The following is a 12,801-nucleotide window of genomic DNA, read 5'->3' on the forward strand; positions in this document are numbered from 1 at the left end:
AAGGATAATATGATGTTATACATTATTTCAAAAAGATCTCAGGAACATCTTTTCTGAAATCGATTTTCTTAAGCGCGTTTGTGGTTAGTTACAAAAAATGTAATGCCTGCTTTTTGATACCACATTGTTAAGTTTGGTGTTTTTTATGCAAAACAAAGAGACTGAATTTTTTTTGTTTAATAATATTTTAATTATATGTAAGTTTTATTTACACAAATGTATATTTTGTTGCTCCAAGTTTTGCAGCATTTAAAAAAAGTATTTAAATTTCTTATTTTAAATCTTAAAGCAGCTAAAAATGAATGTCTTAAATTATTTGCAATGGCTATTAAGTTAAGTTTAATTATATTTTAATTTATATTTTATTTTATATACCTCGCTATTTATTTATTTATTGAAAAAAAATGTTAACGATAATACACAATTTATTGTTATCTAAAGAGGAATAATATGGGCTTGGTTTAACCTTTAATGCGACATTAAAACCACAAGCAGAGCAGTCGTGAACTGATCTCTACTGACATCTACAGTCAGTCGGTCAGAACACCGAGAACCGACCGGATACAAACTCAAAGAACAGGAACCGACGGAAGCCGAGTTGGGTCTTAAATACGCTTTGAGAAATGGCGGCTGCTGAAGACACAAACAGTACACAAAACCCCAGTGGTTCAGATGCTCCGAAGCTGTCGGATTTACTGGACCGGGGTTGGAAGCTGTATGATGAGGTGGACACCACGAATGAGTCGAGCAGCTCCAACGCAGTACAGGTGAAAGTAAAGCGCGGCATCATGCAACTGGAAGAGGCGACGAGGATGGTCAATCAGCTGAATCTGTTCAGGTTAGAAGAACACACACAGACGCGCTCTCACGATAAAGAAAACACCGACTGCGCGCGAAGTGCTCATTTTATAATCAACGTTGTTGTCAAAGCACTACAAGCTAGCGGCGCGCTGATTATGATGAGAGTTATTTTTCGTCTAGTCATCAGTTTCAAATTAAAAGAGTAAATGTGCTTTATATTTTTACAGTGCAGTAGTATACAAAAAAGGGCATTATTCTACGAAACTGTGTATTGTTACCCAATTCCTGAGTATTTACAATATTACTCAGCTGTGTATTGCGTTTTACTTTGGATTGAGGACTTCATGGTTATGTCATATCTTCACCAATTTTCTTTTTTGGCTACACATTAGATATTACAAGCATAATGGTTTTATATATACATTTTTTTGACCTAAACAATATAATTATCTAGTCAAGTAATGTAAGTGTATTGCGCTAATGCACATTGCAGCAGTAGTTTAGTTCATTCAGCAGCTGTAATGTATTTTGTTTGTATTTTGCTTATTTAAATATCAAACTACTGACAAATAAAGTAACAATATTATCAAACTGTTCAAGAATGTATTTGAACATGACAGTTCAAATACAAATTCAAAAAGTCACATGATCATTGTAAAACAACAGCCAGTGTAAAACGAATTAATTAATTGACGTCATTTTTTTTCTGGTAGTCGTAATGAGGCACTGGAAGAGATCCCCACCACCGACCTGAAGTACCTGCTGTTGCCGGCTCTGCTGGGAGCGCTCACCATGAAACAAGTGAACCCCAGCAAACGGCTGGAGCACGTGCAGGCGGCCCACGTCTACTTCAGGGACTTCCTCCAGAGGTGCAAGGACTATGACATATGTAGTTTTCAGCTGCCCAGAGCCAGTGAGAACACAACAGATACTCCTACTGAGGAGCGGATGAATCCATCAGTCCCCATGCCAATGTCACAGCCAGACCTTATCGCCATGGCAACACAAAGACAAGCCAAAATAGAGAGGTGGGTTAGGATTGAATATTATGCATGTATCTATCCATCATCCCAGGGTACACCAATAAAATCTTTTATAATATTATTGTTTATTATTATTATTATTATTATTATTATTATTACATACACTACTGTTCAAAAGTTTGGGGTCGGTAAGATTATTTAAAATGTTTTTGAGCAGCTTTTGCAACAAATCAACAGGGTATACGCATCCCTGACCAAAGTTCAATCTTCACTGCTGAGGCAAACACTCATTGAAATTCATTGAGACTTCTTCACAACAGAATTTTTTAATAATAACTGATTCAAAATCATGCCTTGAAGCATTGGAATCTATAAAAAATGATTACCCAACTATTGTGAAGATTTTAATTAAATTGTTTACACTCTTCACGCACCTGAAACCAACTTTAAATGCATACACCAAAAACAAATGGGATCAGTGCTTAAACAACAAATTACATAAATTAAATCCGGATGTTGGGACAAAACTATATTCACTTTTAATAATCGCTGGGTTCAAGTTGTTTATACAAGATGCCGGATAGGACACTCAAAACTAACACATTTTTACTATTTGGAGGAAACTATCCAATGTGTTCATCTTGCCTGAATCCATTGTCCATTAAACATATTTTACTGGACTGTAATACTTCTACCCATTTAAGGAAATTGTTTTATTCTCTTGATTCTTTCGAAAATGTTTTTAACCAAGTAAATCCAAATTTAGTTTTTAAGGTTTTTAGAAAAAAAAATAATCTTAAACATCTTATTTAGTTTTATTTTTGAATAACTAAACCTGTTTCTCGCCATGGATATAGCCATAGAAACTGGCAAGGCCTTAAAAAAAAGAAAAGAAAAGAAAGAAAATGTTTTTGAAAGAAGTCTCTTCTGCTCACCCAAGGAGCATTTATTTGATCAAAAATAAAGTAAATAGAGTAATACTGTGAAATTGTTACAATTTAAAATAACTGTTTTCTGTTTTATGTAATTTTAAATAAACATTTTAAAAATTAGTATCTATTTTAATATATTTTAAAATGTAATTTATTCCTGTGATGACAGCTGAATTTTCAGCATTATTACTCCAGTCTTCAGTGTCACATGATCCTTCAGAAATCATTCTAATATGATGATTTGCTGCTCATAAAACATTTCTTATCATCGTTGAAAACATTGCTGCTTAACATTTTATATTCAGGATTCTTTGATGAATCGAAAGTTCAAAAGAACAGCATTTATTTGAAATGACATTTTTTGTAACATTATAGATTTCTTTATTGTCACTTTTGCTCAATTTAATCTATGATGAATACAAATATTAATTTCTTTTTTAAATCTCACTTACGCCAATCTTTTAAACAGTAGTGTATATGTAATATTTGTAAAATGTTTGTATCTTTTCCATCAGTCATGCTAATGTTTTTGTAACGTTCATGTGTAGGATATTTACTCTTTGGAAGTTGTTTCCAGGTTTAATCAGCGTAAGGAGACAGAAGCCAAGCTGAGTGAGATCAGAGGACTAGTTGAATCTGGTTCAGCTGATGAAGAGGTGGTGAGAGATTTTTACCTGCTGCATGTGCGCAGGTGGGTGACACTAGCACTTGAGGAGATCGACTCCATTAACCAGGAGATAGAGATACTGAAACGGATGGAGCTTTTCAAGCAGGTATTTGATTGCCACGTAACTCTGAATTACAACTGTGCTTTTATTATGTGCGAATGATGTGTTTATGTAAATCTACCTCTGGTTTACTGCAAAAAAAATTATATAAGATTAATCACAATTTAAATATTTGAATTGATTTGAAAGCTTTATTGATAATTATTTGTCTCTATAGAGCGCCCCTCAGCCATCCCCACCCAAAAGACCGCCCATGAAGCCTTTTATCCTGACTAAGGATGCTATACAGGCAAAGTACGTGTGCGTTTGGAGTATGCCTGTGGAGGTCAGTGCTGTAGTACTAGTGCGTGTGTGATTGGTTTTTTCCATGTGTTGCAGAGTGTTTGGTGCGGGGTATCCCAGCCTTGCCACCATGACAGTGGACGAATGGTATGACCAACACCGGCGACAAGGATGTTTACCAGACCAGGGCATACCACGCAGCGCAGGTGCTTACACACACATTGAGTGCTTAATCTTTCATTAAAAAATATAAATAGAATCTGTCTTTAATTTACATTCAATTAGATGTGTTCAGTAGGCCTGTCAAAATCATGAAATTTGCAGTTATTGCAAATAAATAATTGCAATTAGATCAAATTACCACAATCAGATGATTAATCGACAGTCGCAACAGGCCCAGCGTTCCTTTTATAGTACTAAAACTTAGTAGAGAATTGCCTTTTTACTCAATTCAGTACTTCTGTCTTTCCTCCACCGCAGATGGCAATGCAGAGGAGGACGAGAGAGCCGAAAGAGAGAGGAAGGAAGAAAACGATGATGAAGAGGCACTGCAGAAGGCACGTGACTGGGACGACTGGAAGGACACACACCGGAGAGGATATGGCAACCGCAAGAACATGGGCTGATCTGATCTCATGCACGCACATATACACACGCACACACATATGCGCATCCCTTCAGTTCCCACAAATAAATGCTGTTCCCAATGCTGCCAATGTGACATGGACACAACAGAGAATGGAGCTGTAGCGGTTAGTTAATTTGGTTACTTTTTTTTTCCTAAACCGAGTTTGCATATTTGACATTCTTTTAAATGTCTCTTTGTAAATCTTAAATGATGAGACCTTAAGCCCCTGAGCATCTATAAAGATGGATGTTTGAGCCTCCTCATTGCATCGCTCCACGTAATTTTTTCCCACATGGTTAAATGTTTGCCTTTTCATGGATGTTGTTTTGAGTGCAAGATTTCTACGGAAGTGTTCCCTGTATCGTTAGCTTTTAAATTCAAAATCCGTCAACTCAGAAGGACGTTGTCACCCACATAATTACACCTTATGTGCTGTTTGATTTGGAGCCAGATAAGACTGCATGTTCTTTAACTATTAGCAGATATTACTAGGCCTCGTTGTCTGGTTCAGATGAGCTACTTCAGCGAAGACTGTTCAGCAAGAGCAATTAGAACAAGTATCAGCACTTGCTTGGATCTGACACTGATTAATGTGGTCAGAATTGCTGAAGAAACTGTGGGACATTGGAACAAATTGTCTAGAATGCCTTTTTATTCTGAAATTTATTTATTGCATTATCTGGAAATTTTGCTTTTCTTTAGACAAATCTTTGTAAGGTCAACCTCCTGTTCTTGAGTAAACATAAAGAAAAATCACCTATAAACAGCCTTTTTCTTCTCACTTCTGTTACATGTAATCTGAGATGTATTAAATTACAAAACGTATACGTTATTAGTAGACAACACATTTCAGTATAGGTTTATTATCAGCATAATTTGAGAGATGCATTGAATTGAAAAATTAACATGAATTTTTGAGGATTTGGTATGTCCTCTGGTTTTAATGACAGCTCTACAAATGCAAAACCCAATTGTCCATATTGTAGCATGATTTTACAAAACGACAACCAAAAAATCTGAGCTTTTCTATATGTGCCGTTCATTGAGAATGCCTTTTAAATTTCACTTACATTTTAATTTGGTAGCAAACAGGATGCAGAACTGCAATCTGTATTTGAATGTAGGAAAGTATAAAACTTTTTAGTAATACTTATCATTTTTTTTAAACGTATTAACCATAAACATGTAGTGATCAATGTTTTAAAGCTAAATACCATAAAAAGAACGTTTGCTTGAGACAATTTTTTTTTTTTTTAAATTCCGGTTCAGTAAATTCCCCAGGATCTCTTCCTGTTCAACATCCTGTGTGGTACAGTGTTTATTATATAACTTTTTTTTTTTTTTTTTTTTTCATGTTCAAAATCCTAAAACTATTTTCAGGTTTAACTGAAAGTCTAGGGCTTTTGCACCCCGCTGTATATCTAAAACTTATTTTACAGGACATGTAAACATAAATACTATTAGTATTATACTAAACAGAGTAAAGAGCACACGTTGGCGACACTTGTTTTATTATCAGACAACTAAACATTTCTATGCTTTCACTATTTCTTAATCCCTCCCTGTTCTAGCATGTACTATTCTAGACAATGTTTGAATCTTGAGATGAATCGTATGTTGTATTTTTCATTTGTTAGTCACATTGGATAAAAGTGTCTCCTAAATGAATAAACGTTAACGTAAATAATTAATATTTAAGAGCTACAGAATGCATTTAACTCAACAAATAATGACAAAATTGATCAGTTCCAATAAAGATCAGAAGATGTAAAGAAAAAAAAAAGTTTTAGTATTGTAGGTTTAATTGTGGACGTGGAAATCCATTGCGGAGGTTTCCATGCTCAGAGGAACTGTTGAGTGGAGCACGAGAAGGCCGATTCTGTGTCTGTTTGAGTGATAAAGAGCAAGAGAATTATTTATTTGAAGAGAAGACCTTTGATCATCCACAGTAAGCTCATATCAGAACAGCTTCTAAATTGCTCATATGCTGTATATTGTGCCATAATATGCTCTCTGACTCCATGGAAAAAACAAGCAAACTCAAGAATATAAATGTTTACCAATCTATTCCTGAAACTGTAATTGTTTAGGACATTTGTGAACCTTACCAGGTCTTCATATGTGTGTGAAGGGGCTTGTGGTCTGTAATTCTGGTGGTCTTCATAGGGGTTTTGGCTGGATGAATCTCTAGCATAAGGGTTGCTAACAATCTGACCCCGACCTGCACCAGTGCTACAGAAATACACAAATACACAACACAAAAAAACACTGAATTAAACCCAAGGACATGCTATACAAAACATGGAAATTTTGGTCTTTATATATATAACCCCATTTCCAGAAAACTTGAAAGACCTTCAAAACCTGTGATTGGTTAATTCTCTTTAACCTTTATTTAACTGACAAAAGTACAAAGAAAAGATTTCCAATGTTTCCACTGACCAAATTAATTGTATTTTGTAAATATAAACAAATTTTGATTTTTACTCCCAAAATATTTGGGACAGGCAAAATAAAAGTGAAAAGGTTATAGAATATCCAAGTTAAACTGTTTTGAAACAGTCTACAATAAGCAGGTGAATTGATAATAGGTGAGGGTATCTTGATTGGGTAAAAAATAAGTATTTAGAAGATGGGTCATGGCTCACCACTTTTGTGCCAAATATCATGAGAGAATTCTCAATTCAAAATCACTTTTCTCAATGCAAGATGCTCAGTCCATGTGGGGCAATGCAGGAAACCTCTGTTGAATGTGCGTGACCTTCGAGCCCTCAGACAGCACTGCATGAAAAATCGTCATGCTACTGTGTTAAATAAAGCCACATGGGTGTGGGAATACTTTGGAAAACCATTGTCACTTAACACAGTCTGCCGCTGCATCAACAAATGCAACTTGAATCTCTGTTACGCAAGGAGAAAGCTATACATCTGTCCAATGCAGAGATGCCGCTGAGCTCTGTGGGCCCAAGCTCATCTCAGATGGTCCAAAAGACAGTGGAAATGTGTGCTGTGCTCAGAAGAGTCCAAGCTTGTTTTTGGGAATATGGACGTCAAGTTCTCAGTCCCAAAGCCGCAAGAGACCAACCAGACTTTTCATCAGTAACAGGTGCAAAAGCAAACATCTGTCATATGTGTGAAGGAATGGAGGCGTATATTGGGATTGTACAGAGAGATATACTGTCATCAGAATTACAATGCCAGGCCTCGTTCTGCACATGGTTCAACAGAGTGGTTTCTAGACACTCTACATCGTAGAAAGATCGGCTTGACAGCCTGCCAGCAGTCCAAATCTGTCTTCTATTGAAAATGTATGGCCCATCATGAAAAGGAGAATCAGACAACGATGACCACAGACTGTTGAGCAGCTGTTTTGTATCAGGCAAGATTGGGGAAAAATTCCACTTGCAAAACTGCAACAATTAGCATTTTCAATTCCTGAACTTTTAAAAAGTAATTAAAAGGAAAGGTGATGTGACACAGAGAGGTAAACATGACTGCCCCAACGTTTTTGGAGAGTGTGGGTTTACAACCTTCAAAATCAAAATTTGTTTATATTTACAAAATACACTTGTTGATCAATGAAAACATCGGAAATTTTTTCTTTGTACTTTTGTCAGCTAAATAAAGGTTGAGAATGAACAAAACACAGATTCTTGATTTTATAGCATTTTACTATATATATATGTACACACACACATACAGACAGTATATTTTAGCAGAGAATCTGTTTTGAAACCTTTATGAGCTATTATTATCAATTTATGTAGAATTATCAACTACCTGTAGGGCTGTACAGGACCTCCCATTGGAGGATCATGCATACCATTGTACATCCTGTGGAGACAAAGTAAATTTAAGTGACATTCTTCAGTCTCATAAGTATTTACTGTATACAAGCAGCACTGTTATTCGATTCTAATTATATGCTAAATGTGCCAGATTATCTGAAAGTTAGCATCGTTTCAATGGAGAATTTGAATTGCATTGTTTGATTCCTCTAGCACAGGCCACCAAGCATCCTTCACATGTTGTACAGCCCACATACCTGTTTGTCTCACGGGGTCTTCCATCAGTCTTGACAACAGATTGATACACACTACTGGATGGACTGAAGAGTGATACGGATAAATATTATAATACATTATGATACGGCAGATAAAATAAACAAAATTACTTTCCAACTACTGCAGTAATCTATAATATATAGAGGTAAAAAAAAACAATGGTTTAGTGTCTTGTCTTGTAATAATTATAAACAAAAGAGATCAAATTCACCTATAGGGCCGGTTGGAATTGGCTGTCATGGGAATGTGATCTTGTTGTACAGGTCTCATGTTAGGGGGAGGTCGACCCTTTAAAAAAAGGCAGAAAAAAACTTTTATAGTTGGCAGACCATTCAGGAAGTTGATATGCCTGTCAGGCTTTAAAATCTCTTATCCACTGTTTATGATTTGTTGCGCTGTTTTTATGACTTTCAAAGGTAGTTCCAGGTGGTTTCACATTTCTGATTAGGATTATGGCAGCCTAGTTCTACTGGTACGAATCAATAACTATTTTTTTTAACCACAAGACACATTGACTCACATTCATATCAGAAGCAAAAGTAATTCCAGGGAACAAGTCCTGCTCTTTAGAAGCTGTCTTGTGTCTCTTCATTTCTTCACTGGACACACACACACACACATGCACAGAATGAATAATTTAGACATAACACAAAAATTACTTTACAGCATCATGGACTGTAAGTCATATTTTTTAATTACCCTCATAAAGTCAGACTATGTAAGAGACACTTGCTATTGAAGCTATTCAAACTCAATAAAGCCATAATCAGCTCCAATAAAACTAGAGCTGTGTTTTTTATTCTCACCCTGTGTGGCTCTTTTCGGATGACAGCATCAGCACGTAAACAATCACCCCCACCAACACAGCAAGTGTGAGACCAGGCAGAGATGCCACCAGGGCAAAGGTCGTTACTGTCCATCTCTGAGAACAGTTTTCATCAATGTAAAACTCACCTTTTTTACTGTTGCACCTACACAGAGAACAGAATATAAGGGTGAATCCAAAAACAAGCTAAAGTTTAACTTACAGTGCAGAGTACAAAAGGTGGGAGATTACCGACAGAATGGTTGTTTATCGAAACAGATACATTTGCTTTTTGTGCCATCACACTCATTGTTGGAGTCGCATTCATTAAAGTCAGCAATATTCTCACAGACAGCTGAAAAACACACATACAGAAACAATTGTAATTATTAGCTTACAGCTAATATATCATGATTATTTGTGAAACAGATACTACACAACAATTTTAACATATCTGAGCCTTCTTTTGGACACACACTTACAGTTTGTCGTCTGTCCAATTGCCCCATCAGTAACAAATAAGATGAAACACACGTACAGTAACACCTTCATCTTTTAGTTCTCACACACATCTGAATTCTACCAGTGGCACTTGCATAATAGGCTCTTTGCTCTTGACTCGGTTATTTATTTATTTACACACACCCAACACAGCGAGAGCTGGAGCATGCGCAAACACTCACCTACACATATTGGATGTGAAACTCTTGCTGTCTTGAAGATATTTGCAGGTGTGGACATGTGAACTTTGGTCCTGTGGTGTAGCTATTAAATAGCTTATTCAGTTTAATGAATTAACATGAGGTGAACTGATGAAGAATTATTAAGTTATAACAATTATAAAAATGCTATTTAAAGAAGTTTTAGATGGTGTTTATGTCGTCACAACGCAGAACATTTAACTTTTTTCACTGACATTTGGATTCATATTAACTAAATGTTACTAAATTAACACAAATACACTACCATTCAAAATTTTCTTTTTGTTCTTTTTAAAGAAATTACTATTCTTGAGCCTGGTTTCTCCAAAGGTTTCTTTTTTACCCCCTCCGTTCTGTCACCTGATGGAGTTTGGGTTCCTTGCCACGGTCACGTCTGGCTTGCTCAGTTGAAGACACTTAATATTCAACAGAATTACTGATCTGACACTATTGTATGAGAACTCAACTGAGCTGGATGATGACATCACTGTTTTCTGGAGAACTGCTTTATAAATGAAGAACCATACTAAATAATTTGATGTTCTTTGCAATGGAACTGAATCAACACTGAACTGACTTCAGCTGAACAATGACATTATTTTCTTTTAGAGCATCTGTACAGTCAAAATGAACTCTGCTTGCATCAATGAATCATTTAAAGCTGCTTTGAAACAACCTGTATTGTATAAAGTGGTATATAAATGAAGGTGACTTGACTATTTAGTTGATTGAACCCCTTGTATATTTTGCATTAATTACTTTTTAGAGGATAATCTGGGTAGATTGCAATTATTTTGTCTTCAAGGAATCATGTAGATATCTCATGTAGCTTCTAAAGGGCGGTGCTAAATGAAAAAAAGATTTTTTTAAAAAATAAGAAAATTTACAACCCATGGCTCTTAATGCATCATCTTACCATCTTGAGCATCAGTGAATGTTTTCACCTTGCACTAAAAGTTTGTCTGAGTCACTCAATTGTCCTCAGTGTGAGAAGATAGATCTCAAAATCATACAGTCACTGTTGAAAAGGGTTCAAATATGCAAAAGATGCTGGAAAATCAAACAATGTGAGGAACATGGAGGATTTTTCTGAAGAACAGCGCACAGTTTAACTGCTCAGGACAAACAAGGGACTCATAATCAACTATAACAAAAACTTAAAAACATTGTTGATCATCTAGGAAATAACGCACAATATTAAGATTCAATGTAAACTTTTGAAATGGTTTGTGTAAATTCAGTTATTATTTTGTCTTGTGGACTATATGTCAACATCTGTTAGGTGAAACAGCTTATTCAGGAGCTTATTCAGGATTATTAAAAAATAACAATGCAATACTAACATCTTCTGCAAGGGGTATGTAAACCTATGATTAGAACTGTATAATGTTACAAAAGATTTCTATGTCAAATAAATACTGTTCCTTTGAACTTTCAATTCATCAAAGAATCATGGAAAATGCATACGGTTTCCACAAAAATATTACAGCACAACTGTTTTCAACATTTATAATAAGAAGAAATTATTCTTGAGCAGAAAATCAGCATATTAGAATGATTTCTGAAGGATCATGTGACACTGAAGACTGGAGTAATGATGCTGAAAATTCAAGTTATTTCTAATTATAATAATATTCCCAATATTACTGTTTTTACTGTATTTTTATTTATTTATTTATTTATTTTTTCAAATAAATGCAGCGTTGATGAGCATGAGACTAAAAAACATTTAAAAAATCTTACCAACCTTAAAACTTCTAAACAAGAGCAGTGTAAATCAGATGGTGTCACCGCAGCACTGATTAAAAAAAAAAAAAAACATGGTAGAGGCTCCACACAAACATTTTAAATCTAATAAATAGTACGAAGCAAAACTGTTCCTCTTCCTAACTCAATATATATAATTTTATACCCCTGAGCTCAGGGGTATAAAATCAAGCACCTAGCCATGCAGTCTGCATTTACAAACATTTGTGAAAAAAAGAAAATTGTCACTCTGAAGAGCTCAGTGAAATCAAGCATGGTATTGCGATATGATGCCACGTTTGCAAAAAGTCAGTTCATGACATTTCATCCCTGCTAAATATTCCACGGTCAATAGTAAAATGTATTATTAGCTTCATGGGTTTCTATGGCTGAGCAGCTGCATGCAAGCCTCACATCACCGTGCAATGCCAAGCGTCGGATGGAGATGTATAAAGCATGCCGCCACTGGGATAATGATATATGGGGATGTTTTTCAGGGTTTGAGCTAGGCTCCTTACATCCAGTGAAGTGAAATCTTAATGCCTTCACATACCAAGACATTTTGGACAATGCTATGCTTCCAACTTTGCAGGAACAGTTTGGGGAAGGCCCTTTTCTAATCCAGCATGACACAGTGCACAAAGTAAGGTCTATAAAGACATGACTGGATGAGCTTGGTGTCAAAGAACTTGACACATCTCAACCCCATCAAACACCTTTGAATGAACTAGAGATTGCGATCCAGGACTTTTCATCCAACATCAGCGCCTGACCTCACAAATGCTCTTCTGGATGAATGGGCAAAAACTCCCACAGAAACACTCCACAATCTTGTTAAAAGCCTTCACAAAAAGTGTGGAAGCTGTTATAGCTGGAAAGGGGGGGTAATACTCTATATTAACGTCTATGTATTCAGAATGTGATGTCATTACAGTCCCTGTTGGTATAACGGTCAAGTGCCCCGATATTTTTATCCATATAGTGTATTTCTACATTGCGGGTTTCACAATGACAATTACATCACAGGACAGTTTTTACATTTTACTTGAAACATAAAAAAATTTGACAAGATAATTTTGGTTATTGACAAACTTTGCATGTTTTATTTCCAGTTAAGTAATAAAAATAGGA

General features: G+C 35.6%; 2 protein-coding genes across 3 annotated transcripts; one reads left to right on the top strand and one right to left on the bottom strand.

Moving 5' to 3' along the window:
• The first annotated feature begins 569 nt into the window (after positions 1-569).
• igbp1 (immunoglobulin (CD79A) binding protein 1) lies at positions 570-5,716 on the top strand. The gene is made up of 6 exons (XM_051894884.1): positions 570-838; positions 1,515-1,829; positions 3,294-3,489; positions 3,662-3,738; positions 3,823-3,932; positions 4,207-5,716. Exons 1-6 carry the CDS (start codon positions 624-626, stop codon positions 4,350-4,352), a joined length of 1,059 nt encoding a protein of 352 aa, XP_051750844.1. The 5' UTR covers positions 570-623; the 3' UTR covers positions 4,353-5,716.
• zgc:158432 (uncharacterized protein LOC555281 homolog) lies at positions 5,262-9,873 on the bottom strand. Of its 2 annotated transcripts, XM_051894885.1 has the most exons (9): positions 9,706-9,873; positions 9,476-9,578; positions 9,225-9,389; positions 8,939-9,017; positions 8,630-8,706; positions 8,400-8,462; positions 8,135-8,188; positions 6,463-6,586; positions 5,262-6,239 (listed from the first exon to the last, which is right to left on the bottom strand). In XM_051894885.1, exons 1-9 carry the CDS (start codon positions 9,773-9,775, stop codon positions 6,141-6,143), a joined length of 834 nt encoding a protein of 277 aa, XP_051750845.1. In that variant the 5' UTR covers positions 9,776-9,873; the 3' UTR covers positions 5,262-6,140. The 2 variants fall into 2 exon arrangements, with proteins under 2 accessions (XP_051750845.1, XP_051750846.1); XM_051894886.1 differs by lacking the exons at positions 9,476-9,578; positions 9,706-9,873 and having other exon boundaries at positions 9,225-9,413.
• Between the last annotated feature and the right edge of the window lie 2,928 nt (positions 9,874-12,801).

Source organism: Ctenopharyngodon idella, chromosome 5 (genome assembly GCF_019924925.1).
Source record: "Ctenopharyngodon idella isolate HZGC_01 chromosome 5, HZGC01, whole genome shotgun sequence".
In the NCBI taxonomy this organism is placed as follows: domain Eukaryota; kingdom Metazoa; phylum Chordata; class Actinopteri; order Cypriniformes; family Xenocyprididae; genus Ctenopharyngodon; species Ctenopharyngodon idella.